Genomic DNA, 23,978 nt, shown 5'->3' with positions numbered 1-23,978 from the left:
AGAGGGAGAGAGAGATAGACCTCCTGAGGAGGAGAGAGGAGGAGAAGGAGAGAGAGATAGACCTCCTGAGGAGGAGAGAGGAGGAGAAGCGGAGAGAGATAGACCTCCTGAGGAGCAGAGAGGAGGAACGGGAGAGAGAGATAGACCTCCTGAAGAGGAGAGAGGAGGAAAGGGAGAGAGAGATAGACCTCCTGAGGAGGAGAGGGGAGGAGAAGGAGAGAGAGATAGACCCCCTGAGGAGGAGAGAGGAGGAGGAGGAGGAGAGAGAGATAGACCTGAGGAGAAGAGAGGAGGACAGGGAGAGAGAGATAGACCTCCTGAGGAGCAGAGAGGAAGAGAGAGGGAGGGAAATAGACCTCCTGAGGAACAGAGAGGAGGAAAGGGAGACAGAGATTAACCTCCTGAGGAGCAGAGAGGAGGAGAGAGGGAGGGAGATAGACCTCCTGAGGAGCAGAGAGGAGGAGAAGAACAGAGAGACAGACCTCCTGAGGAGCAGAGAGGAGGAGAGAGGGAGGGAGTACGAGCTGAATAAGGTGAGGATGAGTGTGGTGGAGGAAGAGAGGGATGAGATGAAGAAACAGTTGGAGGTGAAAGACAGCAATCTGGAGCACCAGAGGAGTATATTGAGGGTTAAAGAGAAGGAGGTGAATACCCTGCAGGAGCAAGCCCAGCTCCTGCAGAAGGAGGTGGGGGAGGAGAGGAGAGAGAGGGAGGAGCAACAGAGGAAGCGAGAGGAGAGAGACGCAGAGCTGAGGAGCAGGCTGGCAGAGCTGGAGGACAAGCAGGCCCGGGGGAGGGAGAGGGGAGAGGGGGAGAGAGAGGAGAGAGAGAGAATCAAGAAGGAGTTGAGGCAAGTTGAGGAGGAGAACATGAGGCTGCAGGAGAAAGTGAGGGAGCTGAAAGGGGAGCGGGAGGGCCTGGGGAGGAGGCTGGAGGAGGTCGAGAGTAGGCAGCGACTGCTGCAGGAAGAGCTGGAGGAGGAGCTGAAGAGGACCAGGGAAGAGCTGAGAGGAGCAAGATACAACATGGTAGACACAAACCCACATGCACCTCCATTGCACATGCCTTGTGGAGCTGGGGTTCTTACTGTGTGGGTCTTTGTATGTTTGTGTTTGTGTTTATGTGTTTAGGTGTCAGGTCTGGAAGTGAGGAAGGTGGAAGAGGAGAGGACGAGAAGGGGGATAAAGACCTCTCTGGAGGAGGTGGACTCCCTCAAGCAGCTTCTATCAGTAGGACATTAGATCTTTATATGATGTCATATATTTCTGATGATATTTTATCATAAATGTACAATATAATGTGTTTATATATATATAATCTGATGAAGTATATCAAGTATTGCAATCCATTTAACAATCCATAGTTACATGGATTGTAACCCATATCATGAGGATTTGTTTCATATTTAATGTAAAAGTGATATAAACTGTATGGCTATTGGCTACAGATCCATATCAATAGTTGTGTACATATATAGGTAGATATATTTATATAGATATACTGTATATACAGTATATGTATATTAGGGCTGTTACCACATTAACTGTTGGGTTTAATCTGGAAACCATAGCGTTGAACAATACTTGAATGTCTTCTGAATATGTTTGGTCTATCAGTATGTACCTAGTATATTATATCAGCAGAGGTCTCATGATGCTCTGCTCCCCAGGAGAGAACAGAGGAGGCACAGCACCTTCACAGCGCCCTGCAGGAGGGGAAGCAGGAGGTGGAGAGGGTCAAGGAGGAGACCCTCCAGGCTGCCAGGGAGGAGGTCCTCCGACAGAGGGAGGAGATGGATAAAGAAAGAGAGGAGGAGAGAGGAGAGCTAGAGGGGTTGAGGGCCAGAACAAATGCTCTGATACAGAGCAGAGGGGAGGTGAAGGAGGAACTGAAGAAGGAGAGGGAGAGGGTGGAGAGGGAGTGGAGGAGGAAGATGGAGGTTCTTGAGGAGCAGAAGAAGGGTCTGAGTGAAGAGGTGAGCAGGCTGAAGGAGAAGCGAGAGAGGGATCTAAAAAACGTTGAGCAACAGAAGGAGGGAGAGAAGCCAATGGGGGACAGGAGGAGCAGGAGGATTGGAGGAAAGGAGGTGGGTAATGTTTGTTCATCTCCCCCATATAGCAGCAGGGTGTGTTCAGATGTTAGTAACACACCTCCTCCTCTCTACCTGCCCAGGAGGACAGATGTGGAGGCCTTACCTCTCTGTTCCAGGAGACGGAGGAGAGACTCTTGAAGGACAAAGAGGAAGAGGTGAGACTTGACTTCCTAGACCTCTCGACAAAACACAAATAATAACAACAATGCTTGAATGGGCGAATGCTTGCATAATAATCCCAAACTATGGTTGTGAAACTGGGCTGTCCACATCGCTGCAATGAGCAGCAGCCTGAAGCTGCCCTGAAGTTGTGCCCTGAAGTTGTCCTGATACTGTCACCTGTAGCTGTCCCCTGAAGCTGTCTCCTGTAGCTGTCCCCTGAAGCTGTCCTGAAGTTGTCCCCCGAAGCTGTCCTGAAGCTGTGCCCTGAAGCTGTCCCCTGAAGCTGTCCCTTGAAGCTGTCCTGAAGCTGTGCTGAAGCTGTCCCCTGAAGATATCCTGAAGCTGTGCTGAAGCTGTCCCCTGAAGATATCCTGAAGCTGTCCCCTGAAGCTGTCCCCTGTAGCTGTCCTGAAGCTTTCCCCTGAAGCTGTCCTGAAGCTGTGCTGAAGTTGTCCCCTAAAGCTGTCCTGAAGCTTTCCCCTGAAGCTGTCCCATGAAGTTGTCCTGAAGCTTTCCCCTGAAGCTGTCCCATGAAGTTGTCCTGAAGCTGTCCCCTGAAGCTTTCCTGAAGCTGTCCCCTGAAGCTGTCCCCTGAAGCTGTCCAGAAGCTGTCCCCTGTAGCTGTCTTTGGGGCTTTCAGTGGTGAAGACAGGATGCTTGCACCAACGTTTGAAGCTGGTGATGCATCAGCTCTTCTGAACCCAAGCTGGAGGGAGACTGATGAAGGACAGCGCTGCGTGTCAAATGATGAGAAACCAAATATCCAACCCTGATTCTCCCTTGTTAGATATTCGTATCCACTCATGTCACATTGATACTGTCTCTCTTGGTATGTCGCAAAAGAAATGTGTGGCGACATATCAACATTTCTATAAAAATACTTATTATACTTATTAAATGTAGTATTTTAATATTGAGGTATTGTTGCATATATTTTGTTATCATATGATGGGGACTAGGTTCACAGCAGATATCTGTTGTCATTGTAACCAGGTGTACAGTAGTTATTTGCTGTTGTCATGGTGACCAGGTATACAGTAGTTATGTGCTGTTGTCATGGTGACCAGGTGTACAGTTGTTATGGGTGGTTGTTATCATTGTGACCAGGTATACATTTTATGTTGTCGTCATGGTGACCAGGTGTACAGTAGTTATGTACTGTTGTCATAGTGATGAGGTATAAAGTAATGATGCATTCTTTGTCTTGGTGACCAGGTGTATAGTAGTGATGTGCTGCTGTCATGGTGACCCGGTGCACAGTGGTGTGTGCTGTTGTCCTGGTGATCAGGTGCAAAGTAGTGATGTGCTGTTTGTCATGGTGACCAGGTGCTAAGTAGTGATGTGCTGTTGTCATGGTGACCAGGTGTACAGTAGTGATGTGCTGTTGTCATGGTGACCAGGTGTACCTGCTGACCAAGAGGACAGGGGAGCTGGCTGAGGACAGAGACAGAATCTTATTGGCTCTGGAGCAGACGGAGGCTGCTCTGATTAGCTACAAGGAGAGGGGTCGTTCCAATGAGGTGAGACCTTATCACACACAGTATTCTGCAACTAAGAAAGAACACATATCTACCCCTTCTACGGTTATATCATATTTCAAACTGCTAGCTTCTGCTACACGCTTCGACACACTGCTAGCTACTGCTACACGCTAAAACACAATGCTAGCAACTACTGGTAACTAGAGCTGTAGAAAGGCTGAGACCCTTGGTCTCAGCAGGGAGGGAGAGGGGTAGTTCAGCATATTCTACCACGGGACGCAATACTCAACACTCATCTGCACAATCACTGACTTTGATTGAACTATCTTCATTTGGGGGCTTTTACCGGCAAACTTTTATATTTCGATTAATCATTGATTAATCACAGCATATCAGGTGATTGATCTGATAAAGCAATGCCTTGACAGCCCTAATATCTATATTTATACAAGCAGGATATTGACTTCGTACCAAGGGTTGCCTTGCTCCAGAGAACTGTGGCAGAGCTGGAAGTGGACCAGCGACGTCTGACAACAAGAAGCTCTCAGCTGAAACATCAGAACCATCGACTCAGGAGCCACCGCAAGGTGCTCCGCCACAGGCTGAGAACGGTACTACACACTATGACCCACTGCTAGCTTATGCTACACGCTATGAAACACTGGTAGCTACTGTTACACGCTACTGACCCACTGCTAGCTACTGCTAAATGCTACGACACACTGGTTCCTACAGCTACACGCTACGACACAATGCTAGCTATGGCTAAACGCTACGACACACTGCTAGCTATGGCTACACGCTGCAACACACTGCTAGCTACTGCTACACGCATCTACACACGGCTAGCTACTGCTACATGCTACGACACACCGCTAGTTACTGCTACACGCTATAACACACTTTTAGCTACTGCTACACGGTATGACACAATTCTACATACCATTACACGCTAGGACACACTACTACCAATGGCTATACGCTATGGCACACTGCTAACTACTGCTACACACTGTGACACAATGCTATCTACTGCTACACACTGTGACACAATGCTACCTATTTCTAAATGCTATAACATCTGTATTTTGTTGTAGATCATTTCTACACTTTCATTGTCTGTACTTTGTTCACTGCACCTAATTGTCTATAGTTTATCGTGGAGAGTTGTAATGTCTGACGTTGTCTGTTGCAGGTAGAAGAGGAAAGAGGAATCCTCTCAGCTCCGCTCACCCAGTCAGACAGCAGATCCCAGGTCTGTTTCTGGTTCTGTGTACAGTTTGTGATGCAATGACATTATGTTACATTAGGTTTTAGCAAGTTAATGTCATGGTAGATTGAAGATTGTATTAGGTTATAGTAGGGCTGGGCAATAAATCGATTACGATTATTAATCGCGATAAAACTCACGCGATTACGACGATAAGCATTAGACATAAATAATCGATATAAAAAAGTTCTGATATGGATTTACCTAACAGCCTATCACACAGCAGAAATAAACCTCTACAAACAGTTGAGATTGTTGCCTCCCTGCCAAAGGAGTTTGATGTGATAGTCACTCACAGATCTTTTAGTTTTAAACACATTCATTTATGTAGCATAAACTTTTTAACTTTTTATGTATTGGTTGTGCCTCTAGAAGAGTTAAGATGTTTTCGGAAGCCCTGCCAAAGGAGTTTAATGTAAAAGTAGTCTGAGCTTTTATTTTTATTTACATTGTTTTCAATAGGTTACAAGGCAAGCTACCTTACATTGTTCTGTTGGGGGCAGATAAAACATGTTTGTGAAGTTAAATGTTTATATTTAAATGTAATTAAATGTTCCCTTATCACAAATATGGTAATAAACAAAAGAGTATGGTTTGACTAATGAACACTCTGGTTTCTTCAGGCTTCAGCAGTATCAAATTATATATCGTAATTAATATTGCTATCGATCAATATCGGAAAAAATAATCGTGATAATAATTTTTGCAATATCGCCCAGCCCTAGGTTATAGTATGTTATAGTGTGTTGGAATATATGAGATGAGGTTACAGTAGATGTTATAGTACAGTGGTTCACAAACTTTTTATACCGTGTTCCACCACAGAAAATATTTGTCTTCCCAAGTACCACCATTATGACCCTAACCCGAACCCTAAAATATAACAACATACAGTAGCGTAGGTCTGCGGCCATATTCAGCTACGCACATCTCATGCAGGAGGCACATTTATTCTTTAAAATAATATTATTTATTGTTAGCTGTTATCAGCTGTACAAAGTGGTAGCACTAGAACAGAGACACAGAAACACGTACACATACACACACAGCAAGGGAGAACATGATCTCATGGTAAATGTATTTCCATTCGTACTAGTATTTTGATAGTATTGTTTTTAATCTAACTTTTTTTTTTTCTAATTCCGCTGCGTACCACTTGATAGCACATCGCGTACCAGTTTGACAACCTTGTTATAGTAGATTAGAATATAGTATATTATATTCGATTATTATATATGTCTAAAGTACATCATAGTATTATATATTTGGTTGTGGTATATTGTATTTGGTTCTAGTAAATTCTAGGTTAGATTTGGTGAAAGTACATTAGATCCTAGGATAAAATATGAGATGGTATAAAATCATATTAAACTATTATATAATGTGGGTCTTTCTCGCAGATCATAGAAACTGACGGAGAAACGCCACGACTGAAGAACAGAATCAGAGAACTGGAAGAACAGGTGAGCACTTTCTACAGGGTGGAGGTCAGTACTGTCTACACCCAGGGTGGAGGTCAGTACTGTCTACAGTACCCCCCTGATCTGACCTGTTTCACCCTGTTCTAGTGTGATGGAGGAGGTGGGCGGGGAGGAACGACAGGATTTTGGCTTTTACTCACTGTCCGTTCTTACCTTAATAAACCCAATTAAATCTCTCTCTCTCTCTGAGTGAGGAGGTGAGCAGGCTGAAGGAGAGCATTTGATCAACTGTTACCGCGGCCCGGGCACCGTACCGAGGCCCGGGTAACGGCGGGAGTTACTCCCGTGACTCCCACCGTGCCCCGTGAATGAACGGCCCAAGAACCGCGGGCACCATGAGCGTGGGCACGGCATTCCCGTATCGAAAGCCAAGAGTGCCACAATCCAGCCCTAGATTGTCGGTGTAAAAGGGCTAAACCGGACGGATTCCGGCCGGCATCTGTACGGAAACCGGCCGGTTTAAACGCTCTAAGCTGCTATGCTGCAGCTATTTAGCCACTTTTGCATACCTAATAGCCGCAGCTATTAGGTATGCAAAACAAGCCCCTCCCTCTTTTTTGCTTGACCAATAAGTTTGAAGGCTTTGTAACCAATCAGTGAAGAGAAATGCCAGACTAAAGTAATGCAATGTCGAGAGCTGCAGTCCCTGCCATGTTACGCCGTCACCTATAGCTGTGTTGTCTTTCCTAGTTTTACTACAATGTAATGACCACCACTAGCTAGTGGAAAATACTTTTATAATAATAATAATTGTGTCTAGTACAGTGTTATATTTATATATGTTAGGCTATATATTGAGATGGCAGTGTGCGAAATACCCGTCAAGCAATACCCGTCACGCAGTAGGCCTAGGCCATAACATTACAATTTTTCATGGATGCAAGCCAAGACAATCAGTCTATAACTTTAGCCTACATGACAACACACACACACACGCACGCACACACTTAACATTTATTGATAATCCAATATAAAGTATTTGGAACACTGACATAGGACCCTGCATTGCCTAAAGTTGTTTGGATGCACGTTGTTTCATAACAAGGAGAGGCAGAGTTGTGCATTACATTGCAAACACGACAATAATTGGCACCAATGTGGCGCACTTAGAAGAGCAATCAACTGAATAAGTGTCAGATATATAGCCTATTGGAGACGGGCATCAGTGCACTTGCAAATGAGAGCTTGCGGTATGACCGATCATGTGACATTTATTAACCATCCATATACAGCTAATACGATCAGACTGATACATCATTGAACACATACACAGAGCACATTCGTCCAACCATGCCGGATGCTGACATACAGCCCACAACAAGCCAAACATCACCACGGCAGGTGCGCTCTCTCTCTCTTGCACAATCACACAATCACTCCAACTTCTCCAACTCCAAGGCTAGGCTGTTTCACTAAGACCAAAACCAACCACAACTAACCATGTAGTACCTATGCACAACAATTTGTTCTATACATTGTGTTTTTCTTCTGTTTGGCGCACTTGGCTAATTTGCATACTTGCACAGGACTGGCTGGCTCCGCTTGGTAAAAAATCATTAGTGATGGATCTTAACTGCCCTTACTGAAGTACTGTACAATAAGTACAATTTGGAGGTACTTGTATTTCACTTGAGTATTTACTTATACCGACTTATCTCCAGATGTTTGTGATAAACTGGAGGATGACGGTAGAAAATCCTCCTGAATAAATTATTTAAGAGCCCCCCTGGATCGGCTGGAAAAGTCATAGTCACGCTGATTACAGGTGTTTTTAAAATGCGTACGGCTCTCCCAGGACAGCCACGGAACGGACATATGGTTAACCTACATAATTTGATGTATTGCTGTAGATTAAACTAGCCAACTATAGCAGGGAAATGTAACAAAGCTGTAGCTGAAAGATTCATCCACAAACATCAGAACAGAAAAACACTGTCTGGCAGGGACCATTTTAGTACATAATGACTACTGTTGCCTTTGCTTGTGGCAGTAATGCAATTATGCTGAATTATTTTTAGGACTTATATACTTGTAGGGAAGTATTTTTAACAGTGTGGAATCTAGAGCTGATCACTCTCACTGGCTAAGCAAAATGAATCCCGAACAGCTGAACATCTGAATTGATCCTGAAAGCCTATGTCCTAGGATAATTCATTTGTATTCCGTTTTAGGCCATCCACTAATGGTCATTTAAATGTTTTTAAGCTCACCATGTCCAGTATTCAGAATTCAAAAACATTTATTCACAAATATGTTCTATTTTTTTGCCAAGTGGAGCCAGCCAGTCCTGTGCTTCTATGCAAATTAGCCATGTGCACCAAACAGAAGAAAGACGCAATGTATAGCACTGATTGTTGTGCATTGTTGTGCATAGGTAGGCCTACTGCATGGTTAGTTGTGGTTGGTTGTGGTCTTAGTGAAACAGCCTAGCCTTGGAGTTGGAGAAGTTGGAGTGATTGTGTGATTGTGCGAGAGAGAGCGCACCTGCCGTGGTGTTGTTTGGCTTGTTTTGGGCTTTGTGTATGTGTTCAATGATGTATCTGTCTGACCGTATTTGCTGTAGATGGATGGTTAAATAATGTCACAAGATCGGTCATACTACAGGCTCTCATTTCCAAGTGCACTGATTGTGTGCCCGTCTCCGATAGGCTATATACCTGGCATTTATTCAGTTGATTGTTCTTCTAAGTGCGCCAGAATGGTGACAATTATTGTCGTGTTTGCATTGTAATGCACAACTTTGCCTCTCCTTGTTATAAAACCACGTGCATCCCAACAACTTTAGCCAATGCATCCTCCTATGTCAGTGTTGCTTTACGAATAGGTATCGGATTATCCAAAATTGTTAAGTGTGTGCGTGCGTGTGTCTGTTGTCATGTAGGCTATAGATAGACTGATTGTCTTGGCTTGCATCCATGAAATATCTTAATGTCATGGCCTACTGCATATTGAGAACATTTAGATCGGGGGATGAGGACAACCCCGAATATTGACGGGCATTTCGTACACTACCATCTCAATATATAGCCTAACATATCTAAATATATATATATAAAGTAGTAAAGACAACACAGCTATAGGTGACGGCGTAACATGGCAGGCACTGCAGCTCTCGCCATTGCATTACTTTAGTCTGTCATTTCTCTTCACTGATTGGTTACAAAGCCTTCAAACTTAGTGGTCAAGCAAAAAGAGGGAGGGGCTTGTTTTGCATAAATTAGGCAATTAGGTATGCAAAAGCGGCTAAATAGCTGCAGCATAGCAGCTTAGAGCGTTTAAACCGGCCGGTTTCCGTACAAGCAAAAAAGAGGGAGGGGCCGGTTTAGCCCTTTTAACGCGCCAATCTAGGGCCGGATTGTGGCACTCTTGGCTTTCCATAAACCACGGGCACCGTGACAGCGGCCCGGGAACTGCGGGCACCGCGGTCCAGGCAACGCAGGCACCGCCGCGGCCTTACACCGCGGCTCAGCCTTACTATAGAGATCATGACGATAGCTGATGTAACGGGAGTCCGGACGTGTGCAGGTCGGGACCGAACCACGCTGTATGACCACTGTTACTGTACGTTCACACCAGAAGCGGATTGCGCTGCAAAGACGCTTTGGTCGCTCATAAAGTATCGCTGCGAATATTTCTGTTCGCTTTTGTCCCTTAAGCCGCTCATGACGTACAATTCAATTTTGCAGACGCATTTAAAGGAGCCGTATGCTTTTAGTGCAGACAGCCATATCAAAGAGTGAACTCCCATACACTTTGGCGATATTGCAGAGATGGTTTTGCTTGTTGGTTAAAGTGCTTCGACAGCAAGTAGGACAGTGATTCCCCTCCAATAAATATATATATAAAAACCTCCTAAAATGTAATTACAACCGAGAACAAAAAAACGTTGCATGCTGTAGTAGGCTAGTTAAAATATGTTTTACTGATCTGCATCTGCAAATCATGATCTGCACTCATTCGCCTCTTACTCAAACAAATTGACATTGGCGCACATGGCTTATTTGCATATGCTCACAGGACTGGCTGGCTCCGCAAGGCAAATAATGGAACATATCTATCTATCCATCTATCCATCTATCAACTGGTGTCTAGTTTTAATGTGATGTATTTTGTGTATGTCCAGTCAGACTTGTTTCCCTTGTTCTGTGTGGTCTTGTAGGCCAGAGGTTCTTAAACTTTATGTCTGGCGACCCCACAAAAAAGTATGGCGAGGTCTGACGACCCCACTTTCCCCAAACCCATTCTAAGTCCTTACTCAAAATACCCCCTCAAATGTTAACAACTAAATCAAGCAAAAAATAGTAAGCAAAGTAATTAGTTTTATTCATTCCATATGAACAAGAACCGAGAAAAACAAACAATCACGATTAAACAAGTGTAGGCTGCCGCTATCAGATCAGAACGCTATGTGCGTGGCGCACACACAAGCACACACACCCACACACACACACACATAATGCGCTTGGACACTGTATCATTGGAGAGGGGGATTTGCTTGAGCGCACTTGCAATCTTTTCACCATGCATTACAGTGGTCATCGCAATTGCTGCAGGGAGGCTGAGGCTTTCGGAATCTTTTACTTGGCAAGTGAATCCATCTTTCAGAAATTCTTTCTGATAATGCCGACGCCTCGTTTGTTCCTTTTTATTCTCACCGGCCTGTAGACTTGTTCCATCTCAGGATCGCGGAGGAGTAGACGCACTGGTAGCTGGCACTTCCGAGCTTTTGTTAGATTTTTTAAGCAGCCACCTTTCCATTTTGGCTAGTAGGCTACCCTACTGTCTTTTTATTTTGTTTTACTTGAAATAGCGGGAACAAGTTGAGTTTGCATATAGTGGGAGCAGATAGTTACATTGTTTCTATCAGCGGAGTAGCCCATAGGCTGAACCAGATCTTGTTGAAAGACGAAAACATATTTTCTCTCTTTTAACTGCGTGTAAATAAGAAAAGGGCAGATTTTTTCCCCAATATTATTTTCCTTTGTATCACCTGGCATAATAATAATTTCAGACTGAATACAGAAAATAATTGGCGACCCCACGGATGTTTTTGGAGACCCAATTTGGGGTCGCGACCCCTAGTTTAAGAATCAATGTTGTAGGCTACTGTCCTGTGTGCGCCGAATCACCTACATGAATTCCCGACGATTTGTGTCGTTTGGTATTAATACAGACTTGACTAGGCTTTCTATCTCTCTACACTTGTAGCGTGAGCATTTGGCTGAACCCAAGTGCACAGACTGGCGATGAGCGTGGAACAGTGTCAATCGTTTATTCGGATTCAGGATCGGCAGGCAGAATAGTCAGACAGGCGGGGATCAGGAGCAGGCAGGATAGTCAGACAGGCGGGGATCAGGAACCGGCAGAAGAGTCAGACAGGCAGGGATCAGAGAGCAGGCAGGATAGTCAAACAGGCGGGGATCAGGAACCGGCAGAAGAGTCAGGCAGGCAGGGATCAGAGAGCAGCCAAGATCGGTGGTAGGTCAGGATTTGAATCGCGGGAAAGCACTGTGAAACACAAGAGACAATCTGGCAGGGAATGTTTGGGAGGAAAGGACTGATATAGGGGAAACACAGGTGAAGGTGGTTGGGTTAATTGGGAGTGATCAGGGTGGCAGGCAGGTGAATGAGAAAACCAGCGGCGGATCATGACAAGACTATTTAATTAAAAATGATTCACCTCAGGCTCCGTTAATAGTGGGTAATAGCGGGAATAGAGGGATAAAAGACAAGAGATATATCCCTTGTCATTTATCCCTCGTCTAGTCAATTAGTTTGTGTATGTGACGATTTCAAAAACGTGTTTTGTTTAAAGCATGACTACACGCGATTGGTTGGTTAGATTGGTGGTATGGAGAGCAAATGACAATGATTCCCGCTTAAATACGAACGTTCTAGATCGCAAATATTTTCTATAAATACTCCCGCTTATCATCACTTGGTATCAAAATCGCTATGGATGTTGCACTCTTTAACTATTGAACACAAAACAGAAAACACAGCTGTCATTATCACTGTCACTGACAGCGATATATTGTTTCACTTCTTATGACAAATGTACTTATTGTAAGTCGCTTTGGATAAAAGCGTCTGCTAAATGGTCATTTGTCAGCTGTCTATCCTCTATTAAACTGCATTGAAGTGACACCTTTGTTCCGTGCATAATTTATTTGCATTATTATTGCATTATTATGCATGCATTATTCCTTTGCACAACATATTATTCCTTTGCACAACGTATGAATTTTCGATATTTGAAAACGATATTGTCCCATTCAGAGCAATGAAGATTAGTATGCTAGGATCTCGGTTGGCAGGCATATATCGCGCCTATTTTACAATAATCTCAAACGTTTTATTAACTCTCACACCAGACCAACCAACCACGCGTGACATCTTTGCCCAGGCCAGAGCCTTTTTGTTGAGATCTCTGAAATGAAAAAGGCTCGGATCGTACAACACCGGGTGCCCAGTTAGAGCCGCGATTCATTTTTCAGTCGACATTTTGTACAGTCAGTAGGAACCAAAAAAGTAGGTAGGAACCAAAGTGCCGGTGTTCCCTGGGATCCACGCAAGCGAAGAGCGTCTACATTCCTATTGGCTGTCAGTGTTTTGCCACTGAAACGCGTCATAGTAATTTGCATAAAGTTCAGCCGTCTTCAACTTTTTTTGGTCGCTCAGCTTTTGCCGCTGGTAGCGTTTGATGCTTGTGTCGCTTTGGTCACTCTTACCCATAGAAAGTGAATGATTTCCAGTGATTTGGCAGCTCAATTCGCTTTTGGTGTGAACGCACAGTTACACTGAGCATAGACAGTAAAAAGTAGCTGAGACGGTAGAGGGGTTAGAAACCAATAAATGAAAATAGGCTATTTATTTCAGGTAGCCTATTATTGCACCAAAAAGATTTGAAAACCATGAAAGTTTAAAATCCCTCCAAAAAAATCAATAAATCACGTTCCCAGTGCCCCCTTAGGTTGTGCGAATGCCCCCCAGAGGGCGGTACCGCTCCCGTTGAGAAACCATGGTCTACACCCAGGGTGGAGGTCAGTACTGTCTACAGGGTGGAGGTCAGTACTGTCTACACCTAGGATTGAGGTCAGTACTACCAAATTGTTGTATTAAGAAGATGCCAACGTTATCTCCAACATAATTAACAGAATAGGTAGTTTGTCAATAAGATAAATAACAGAACAGGAAGTTTGTTAATAAGATAAATAACAGAGTAGGTAGTTTGTCAATAAGATAAAATACAATAGGTAGTTTTTCAATAAGATAAATAACATAGTTGGTTGTTTGTCAATAAGATCTAAATCAACCCATTAGCCCGGGGCACTGCACCAGCGCCCCGGATTGGCCGGTCATGCACCCAGCAATAAGACATGTCATGCTCCTCAGCCAAAACTATTTTCAGTAGAAAATTCTATATTTGAAGATAGCTTCTGTATTCAAATACATTTTTTAAAGTCCATTCCAGAGGTTAATTTTAAGCATAGATTTAGTTTAATGAGATAATCATGAAAAATGAATACCTCTGTTAAGGTTTGTGAAGTGAAAATTCAATCGATAAAGTAGAAAGTAGACTCGATTCTCAGAAGACTCCTAAAATTATTAGCATACATAGACCTACAGGAATTGATGCAATCAGCATGTGACCTGGGTGTGTAGGACATATCAAAACACACTGAATGGTGAACATATCTTAAACTATAGCATTTTCTACTGAGAATAAAAGGAATGGGATGGATTTAGGTTCAGTGAAGCGCAATGTGTCGCTGGTTCCTTCAGCAGCCAATAGGCGCGTTGGGACAGCCAGCGTTCCCATTAGTAGTTCAGGTTGGAGAATAACAGACCACCCTGGTCACCTGACCTTCTGTTGGGCTCCACACACCAGTCTGGAACCTGGGCTCACTGGACAGACTCATTCAGCCATCAGCTGGGCGCAGACAGTGAACAGTGAGATGAGGGGCCCTATCTTGCATCCGGCGCAATTGACTTTCTCACTGGCGCATGTGTGGTTGCTAGTTTGCAACTGGCGCAGAGCGTTCTTTTCCCTCCTGCGCCACGCGTCGGTATATTAGGGAATGATCTTGCGCCCCAAGGGGCGGTTCGGCGAAAGGAGGAGGCGTGTTCTGGCGCAAATGTTCCCTGGTGCTATTCTGCAGTTTCAGAAATCACTTGGGCCACAAACCAGGAAATACCTGGTTTAAAGTCAGTGGCGCGTTGTTCAGATGCTATTTTAAGGGCGCATGCATAATGTTGCTTGTGTACCTCGCGCATACACTTTGCTTCTCTCATCTACCTAGCCACACATTCTTAGTAAATTATTTGCGAAAGAACAGCTGATACAGCAGTAATAAGTTGCACTTTTAAATCAATGCATCTGCAAACACCGTACAGCAAACACATTTTTTCTCGACACAGACATCGTGTACATGCCCATAACAGCCTTACTATAGAGATCATGACGAGTGTTAAACAGAATGAATGAATGCGGGCGTGCGTGTGTGTATGTGTAAAATAATTAATGAATGCGGGTGCGCGTGTGTGCGTCCATCTGTTCAAACACACGCAAACTAAACACGTAATGCATAATACAGTCCATGGCAATGTATTTTAACGGGGGGACACATGCACATTAGGAACACAAGTCGATAATGATAATGCATACAATACTGATAAGAAACGATGTTTATAATGTATTGCGTATATCATTAAATAGAACCACAGTTACCGCATATAATATGTGTGTTAAGTTTTCTTTGCCGAAATTTATTTATTTTTAAACCTTATTCCATGTGTGAATTAGGCCATATTATTTGGCCATAAACTGAGCCATTTGAAGTTTGAAATTCATGTGCATCTGTCTCATCGGAGACTGCAGACGCGCTGTCAAAATATCAACTCGTCAGATTCAAATGCGCTCATGGCTCTTAAAGGGGATGGGAGCTGGCACTCTCATTGGATTATTGTACGTTACGCCCAAACCACACCTACGGGTAATTAGGCTACTTCAGACCAACCCTTTTTAGATTTGCGCCGGGCGCTAGAGTCATTTTTGCACCGGTAAAATGGCAACATCGCCATAGAACCGCCCACAAAGCTACTTGTGCTTGGCGCTTCTCACTTGCGTTTCAGACCGTTAAAATAGGGCCTGAGGTCTAATGGGGTCTCCATTAAATCAATAGTCAAGGTAATCATCTTGGATTGTGCCATCATGGTCATCATTTAATCTTGACTCTTATATTCATTACATCTTGAACCATTCAGGTAAATAAGGCACATTTTTTGGATGTTGGTCATTTTCTCATGTATTCATACCAGCACTCGTGATACCAGCCGGGTACCAGCTACCTTCACTCACTTAGAGATGCTGTCAAGTCATCTGACCAGATGCTAAATATACCTGCTCTATTCAAAATGCTTTTAAAGGAAACAATCAAGTGATTGGGTGGATTGCACTACTGTAGAGCAGTGGACCCTCAATGTAGAGCAGTGGACCCTCAGTGCTGAAGAGCAGTGGACCGTCAGTGTTGTCGAGAAGTTGACCGTCAGTGTAGAGCAGTGGACCCTCAATGCTGTAGAGCAGTGGACCCTCACTGTAGAGCAGTGGACCCTCAGTGTAGAGCAGTTGACCCTCAATGTAGAGCATTGGACCCTCAGTGTTGTAGAGTATTGGACCATCAGTGCTGTAGAGCATTGGACCCTCAGTGCTGTAGAGCAGTGGACCCTCAGTGTAGAGCTGTGGACCCTCAGTGTAGAGCAGTGGACCCTCAGTGAAGAGCAGTGGACCCTTAGTGTTGTAGAGCAGTGGACACTCACTGTAGAGCAGTGGACCCTCACTGTAGAGCATTGGACCCTCACTGTAGAGCAGTGGACATTCACTGCTGTAGAACAGTGAACCTTCACTACTGTAGAACAGTGGACCCTCAGTTTAGAGCAGTGGACCCTCAGCATTGTAGAGCAGCGGACCCTCACTGTAGAGCAGTGGACCCTCAGTGTAGAGTAGTGGACCCTCAGTGTAGAGCAGTGGACCCTCAGTGTAGAGCAGTGGACCCTCAGTGTAGAGCAGTTGACCCTCAATGTAGAACATTGGACCCTCAGTGTTGTAGAGCATTGGACCCTCAGTGCTGTAGAGCATTGGACCCTCAGTGCTGTAGAGCAGTGGACTCTCAGTGTAGAGCAGTGGACCCTCACTGTAGAGAAGTGGACATTCACTGCTGTAGAACAGTGGACCTTCACTGCTGTAGAACAGTGGACCCTCAGTGTAGAGCAGTGGACCCTCAGCGTTGTAGAGCAGCGGGCCCTCACTGTAGAGCAGTGGACCCTTACTGTAGAGTAGTGGACCCTCACTGTAGAGCATTGGACCCTCAGTGTTGTAGAGCATTGGACCCTCAGTGTTGTAGAGCATTGGACCCTCAGTGCTGTAGAGCAGTGGACCCTCAGTGTAGAGCAGTGGACCCTCAGTGTTGTAAGGCAGTGGACCCTCAGTGTTGTGCCGCAGCGCCACAGGATCAACACAGAGCGCCACAAATTGTTTCTGTTTTTTTTTTTTTTGCGATTTTGAAATATACATATCGTTCTTCATTCATCTCTGCATAGCACTCTTTCACGTCATTCTCGTTCACACACGCACAAACACACAGAGACAAGCGTGCATACATGCCAGTGGTGCGCGGGTACTTATAAACGACCCGCACTTGCCCGACATTTTCAACCATCCCAACCGCAACTCGGGCCGCAAGTATTAATATTAAAAAGATGTATCCGACCTGCTACCCGATCCACTTATTTTAAAAGGTATAGGTCATGCTCTTGATTAGCTTAATTATAGCCTTATTGGCTTGGAGTCATATGTATTTAAAACAAATATTACGATGTTGATGCATAGCAGTTTAACGTGAGGAACCTGCATTATTGCATTAGCAAATTTTATCCCGCTTCGGCATTCTTGCAAAAGTTAATAATAATAGCTTAACATTCACAATAAATAAGGATTTCCCGCTAGCCTACATAAAATGTTGTTTGAGCAGTTTACTCACAGGGTTTCCTGATTGATGCTATCTCCCAAGCATAAAATCTGAATATTTTAAAGGTCCCATGGCATGCTACTTTATGGATGCTTTAATATAGATATTAGTGGGCCCCTAACACAGTATTTGAAGATGCTCTTGAAGCCGCACATTGAGCTTTCCCTAAACGCGCCATTTTGGTGTCTGTAGCTTTAATGCAAATGAGGAGGAGAGAGGCGGGTCAAGGAGGAGGGTGGGGGTGTGGCCCTGAGCAGCTTGCGGCCACGGTACCATGCGCTCTGTTTACAGTGGGTGTATCGCAATGGCGAGGCGCACAAAGCCTTTGGCCGTGTTCTGTAAATATTCTAGAACACTCCAGATGCTCCGGCGGGAGTCCTGGAGCTCTATATCTAAATCACATCACATTATACATAGATATCTATATCATATAATATATATATTATCTCGGCCAAAAGCTGTGTGCGCCTCCAGACGATATTATGAATCTCAAACGACTGCGTCGGGTTCTCCGACGTCTCTGGCTCTTCCACGTCCACATCAATCTGAAGTAGACTGAACCACGACATGGAGGAGAAAGGGATTGTTGCCCGCGATTGTTGCCCGCGGTTGTCTACTGCCAGAGCCTAACTTCGTTTTTACAAAGGCGGAGCAGAATGCCTAGTGCTCATTTTACACCCAACAAAATTTCTAGCTACTGGGGGAGCATAGGTAGGTTAGGGGAAATTCTCATGCCAAGGGATCTTTCAGAAATGTCTTTTTCAGCGGACACTCTTAACATTCTACAAATTGAAACCTTTGTTCACAAGGTAAACAAATAGCCTAGGCTTATCATAGGCTACATATTCGTAATAAAACTGTGACCTAAATCAGATAGACAGTTACCTGATCTAAGAAAAAATTAAGAACGATGTCTCTACGTTGGCACCTGGAAAGCTTGTGCTGCATCTATGCCCAAGTCATTGATGATATATATGATATAGCGGGTATTCGGCATCTTTTTTATTTTAACCATCCCGACCCAAATATCATTCAAATAATTTTGGGTGACTCGCAGCCGCTCAATTTGGATCAACCCGCATATCAGTAGGTGTGTTTCAGATCGTCTGCATTTGAGCGCATGCATGCACGAGACTTGAACATCCTCCGGAACTAGTCAGAAACACGTCAAGTTCCCTTCCCACCACGTCAAGTCGGACACAGGTACACTTCTCATAGTACGCTAACCGTACCCTAGGTGATGTTTAGATAAATAAGTAATCACAATGGAGGTCAACTTTTCTGCAGCCAAGGGATTTTGTTCGCCAACTGTAGTTTCATTGAAAACAGTCTGAAGCCCCTTCCCCTCATATAAAATGAACATGATGAGTGACGATGTGAAAGTTCACAAAGTCGTCTATTTTGGCATATTTTGGGAGAGGGCACACCTCTTTGAAACGAGTTACGTCATTTCTCATGTGGGAAATTCCACGTGGTAATTCCAACCAAACAGGGCAACGTTTTGATATGTTGAGGGGAGTGTCTTATGTCCGCATTTATTTGAGACCGTATGCACAGAAATGCAGACAGCGGGAGCTCCCGCAAGTTTTTAAAGTCACGTGACATGTCGGATAGGGAAGTTATCACAAGCATTTCTGACGTTTTGATCCCAGAATGCATTATGTTATGCAAGGCAACGCAATGCATGCTTGATCTGAAACTCGTCTAGTGATACATGCAAACGCACTGACAGCTGATTTGCCTGCTCCTCCTCTCCACGCGCAATGCTTGAGGCCTATCAAAGGAAAACCCGAAGCAGTGGGATATTGACACAGAGAAGACGGTCGGCGACATCTGTATTTTACCAAAGTTACCACTACCAGTTCACCAGTCAATGCGTTTACATGCACTCGAGAAAACCGAATTATTGGGTAAGTCCGATGATGATTGGGTTCTTAAGATGAATGTATACACCTTAGTCGGGCTAAAATCTGACCAAATCGGGTTTCTTATAGTCGGATTAAGACCCCTAGATTATTCGATTGATGGGCACATTAACCGTGCATGAAGAAAACATTCAATTGGATTGGGATTGGATTATGCGTTCTGTGGCTACGCAGGTTCAAGATTTTTTTCCCAGGGCCGTGAGCCGGAAGGAGCCGATAGTCGTGTTATTGTCGCCGTCGGAATACGAAAAACAGTGATTTATTTAAAAAGGTGGCGAAGAAGATGGAGGAAGCTGATGGGAAGCCTATATATAAGAATAGTATCCCCAGCCACGATAGCGCACATGCATCCAGTGCATGCGCACTTCGATTTCACCCTGTTCACCCAAGGCTGAATTAAAGTACATGTTTTTCTAAATGTTGGTCATCAACAAGGTTGTAAAGAAGTAACTTCGGGCACATCTGTCAAAATAAAAGTTTTTGTGTTTACGTGTTTGTTGTTGCTGGTGACGTAGAGTTCAGCCGGTGGCTCTATTACCATTAGTTGAAATGGGTACAGCGCCACCTACCGTACCAGGGTATGACATGCTTCGGCCGATGAATAGATTTTCTCACAGCAATATATCACACCTGCAAACTTGTTGCTTTTCGGCTACAATCAATTTTTTTGGACAATTGGGTCATTCACGTGAATCAAGTATTTTTTAGGGGGGGGGGGGGGCGGGGAAGGCTGTCCTTCATATGCATGCCATGCAGGCTAGAATTGCGAAACATTGGATAATTCTTATAATTGACATTTCTCTGGGCCAATCGGAATCTCAGCACTTGCTTCAGAATCTTGAAGCACAGAGCGCCAACTGAGCTCGCCTTGGATGAGACGCCTGGCTACCGCGCGAGTCTGATGGAAACTCTTAACGTCAATTTAAAGTAGGGGTGTATGGTATAAACGGTATAGAAAGTACACCAGTGTGAATTTACGCTACGGTATGGATTTTGACGTTACTGTGTGACCGGTAGACAGTGTTGTGTGTAACTCGTAACAAAGTAAGTAACGCGTTAATACAGTAACCTAACTACTTTTTCATGTAAAAAGTAACGTTACGCGCAACTACTGAAAATATGGTAACTTTATGGTAACATAGTTCCTTTTTCAATTCGGCGCAACGTTAATTTTCCCAGTGACAGATTTGACTGCGATACTGCCTTCTCAGGCAGTAGGCTATTGCGCAAGCACGCAGGCGCGCAGCAAGCGTGCCTGCGTGCTCGTGCTACGAGCTCTCATTCCACACCGTACGAGACAGACGCTGGTAGCGTGAAGCTGTCTCTGCATATCAGACATTGCTTCCGCAGGCATTTTCCAAAGCCAGTCCTTACGACAAAATGCCAGCGGTGGAACAAGATAACAAACGCTGTCACTGTTTACCTGTGTAAGGACATGGTTCCCTTTCAAAATGTCGATAGAAAGGGCTTTAAAGAGATGATCAAAACACTTGATCTCAGGTATGCGTTACCTGCCCGCACACACTTCAGCCAAATTGAGATGCCAAAACTATACGGCAAGGTCCGCAAGCAAGTGGAGAAACAAATCCATACTATTAAAAATTAGTGTTTTTCAGAGATGGAAGTAAATTGAGAAAAGATTTTTATTTTTTTTTATGCAGTTTTGCTGCCTTACCAGTATTTTACTACTTGAGAAGCATTTATATCAAAATCAGAAGATACAATTAACATACCGTGATATAATACTGTTACCGTCTATGCCTCAAATCATACCGTGATATACATTTTAGTCCATACTGCACAGCCCTAATTTGAAGGAACTATCTTATGTTAAATTCGAGGTAAGTTAAGCTTTTTGGAGCAAAAACAGCTATTTGTTTGCTTGATTCAACTAACCTTAGCTACCGCTTTTTTGATGTGATATAATTTACAATAACATTGTATATTTAGGACTGAGTCAACGCTGAGTACCGCACGAACGTAGACCTTGCATAAAGTTAGTAAATTCTAACAACATAGGCCTATTTAGATAAATATTCTGGCAAGGGTGTTGTCCTAGGCTAATACACCAACAGCAAATTTCTGTATAGTAAAGGGCTACATTTTGCATCCAAGTCTGTCATTTGAAATCTGTGTGCTAAAATTACTATTTTTCCATTCCAATGTCTTCATTTTGGGTCCTGTAAAGTGTCCACTTTTCCCATTTACAGTCGAATTGTGCTTCTTGAAGTCTCAGCTTGTGTGTCAGTTTCTCCATTACAGCTATCTCTTCAACAATAGTAAGCCACAGATTTGTTGTTGGTGGTGTTTCTTTGCACCAATGTCTGGTGATAGCTTTCTTGCTCGCTACTAGCAGTATTTGGATTGAATATACATCACTCGTAATAATATTCTCTTTTTGAAATTTACATAGAGCACCAAACTACTTTTGGGGACCTCATATCCTAGTATTTGCTTTAATACCTCATAAACCATTACCAACCATTGCCAAGATTTCTGATGTTTGTGAAGCTGCTTACTTTTCACTTTTGGTGTTATAAAGAAACATCAGATTTCTTCCATGAGAATTCCCTCCAAGTTCTCGAATTGGTGGATGAGTGATGTGCCCTCCACATATCATGCCAATCTTCATCTGAAATTTGTACATTGCGTTCTTTTTCATATTTCATCTTGATATATTTCGTTTTTTAACATGTTTGTCATTAGTATTCAAAACTTTTTACATTGCCTGAAATTATTCTTATGTTACTTTCTTGATATGCATTTATTATAATTTGGTCGACACCGTTCACCTCCTGCTTCAATTTCCTTTTTGAAATAGACCCTTAGTTGAAGGTATATGTATGCTACCCATTTTAATATATTCATGTCATTCTGAATCTTATATAATTTCAATATTTTAAACCACAGACCTAGCGTGCGTTCTGTTATTGGATCAATTTTATTTTTGAGTTCCTTTTATAGTTGAATTCGAATTTGGTCCACTTCTCTTCCTATGTCTTTACATTTTGCTCTAAATTTTGACTTACACCAACAGTACACAGGTCTCAGCAGTGCCGGCCCTGAGTAATTTGGTGCCCTAGGCAAGATTTTAGCTGGCGCACCCTTGCATCGCAGCAGTCAATTTCACAATCAACTTTCATACAATCACATAGAAACTGAATGTGTGTATTCAAGATTTTATTTCTTTGAGTAAAAAATATCACACCAAATAAAAACTAAAGAAAGAAACAAGTGATAAAATTAAAAATACAAAATAAATAAGGCAAACATATTAAGCCGAACACTGCACACGAAAACAAGTGACATAAAATGAATTAAAAATACGAAAGAAATAAGGCAAACATATTAAGCCGAACACTGCACATGAAAACAAGTGACATAAAATGAATTAAAAATACAATATAAATATGGTATTGCACAAAATAATAAAATATGAAACCAGTGCAGACATAACAACACACACTATTGCACACAGTAAAATAAAGAAAAATGAGAGACCTCTTGATTCACCGCTATTTACATGATTCCAACAGAGGGGGCTATCTGCATGTTGATTGTATTAAAAGCCTCAACAACACCTCAAGAAACTCACTTTACAGCCTTACTCTTCTTCACTTTCTTGATGCAAAGTCATCTATAATGTCATCATATGACAGCTGTTTTTCAACAATATGATTGATGCTTATAATGGAAAGCCCACTGAGACGTTCTTGTGCCATCGTTGATCTCAGGTAGGTTTTAATAAGCTTGAGCTTAGAGAAGCTTCTTTCCGCAGAAGCCACTGTAACAGGAAGAGTGGCGGAGATCCTCAGAGCAACCCACATATTGGGATACATCTCTGTTAGCTTTTTCTCGTGCAGGAAAGTCAGGAGTTCCATGGCTGTCATGTTCTTTGCTGACAAAGGTGGAAAGTTTTGCATTTCCACACAAAGTTCCCTGTCATTAATGTCTTGCTGCCCATCATGGGTCGGAGCAGTGCTCAGGGTCTGACATTGTTGTAGCAGCTCTTCTTTTGTTGAGTTGGGGAAGTTGAGGAGCACTCCAAACTTGTCCTTTACCTCTCCAAGGTCCTGAAATCTCTCATCGAGTGAAGAGACAACTGTATCCACGACCACATTAAAAAATGTGGTTTCCATTTTCTTAAGTCGGTCATTGAGTCGGCTCATCTGGAGACTCATACGCAAAGTGCTTTTTTGTGGTTCTTAACCGCTGTTTTTTCAGTACAGTCTCCACGTTCATCTCTTCACACATCTCCTTTGCAGTTGTCTGTGCATCAGAAAACCCAGTGGTTCTGTAGCAGGCCATGGAATCTCTGGTTTTCTTCAGCAAGTCTACAGCCACATCTTGCTGCATGGAGGGTGACTGCAACAGTTTACTCACATGCTGGATTTGGTTGAGGATGTCATACCATATGGCTGTACGAATGGAAAATCTGTAAGATCCTATCTCCTCAGCCAAAGACTGGGCTTCAACTCTCACCACATGGTCTGAAGTAGTTTCCCTCACCTCCAGAAGAGCCCCTCTGACTTGCCTAGCC

At 43.5% G+C, this 23,978-nt stretch overlaps 1 protein-coding gene across 1 annotated transcript in view; it reads left to right on the top strand.

The window, feature by feature from the left end:
* Positions 1-869: 869 nt before the first annotated feature.
* LOC307073800 (uncharacterized protein) overlaps positions 870-23,978 on the top strand; it is a gene marked incomplete at its 5' end in the record, with an annotated part of 35,686 nt that continues 12,577 nt past the window's right edge. The window contains 8 exons of the mRNA XM_079733759.1: positions 870-1,028; positions 1,131-1,229; positions 1,670-2,086; positions 2,173-2,247; positions 3,655-3,774; positions 4,191-4,346; positions 4,931-4,990; positions 6,406-6,468. Of these exons, the coding sequence (XP_079589885.1) occupies positions 870-1,028; positions 1,131-1,229; positions 1,670-2,086; positions 2,173-2,247; positions 3,655-3,774; positions 4,191-4,346; positions 4,931-4,990; positions 6,406-6,468 (1,149 nt within the window). The remainder of the gene's footprint in view (positions 1,029-1,130; positions 1,230-1,669; positions 2,087-2,172; positions 2,248-3,654; positions 3,775-4,190; positions 4,347-4,930; positions 4,991-6,405; positions 6,469-23,978) is intronic.

Source organism: Pollachius pollachius (genome assembly GCF_949987615.1).
Source record: "Pollachius pollachius genome assembly, chromosome: 3".
In the NCBI taxonomy this organism is placed as follows: Eukaryota; Metazoa; Chordata; class Actinopteri; order Gadiformes; family Gadidae; genus Pollachius; species Pollachius pollachius.
The sequence above is the reverse complement of the archived record's forward strand: the minus strand, read 5'-3'. Positions and strand labels throughout refer to the sequence as shown.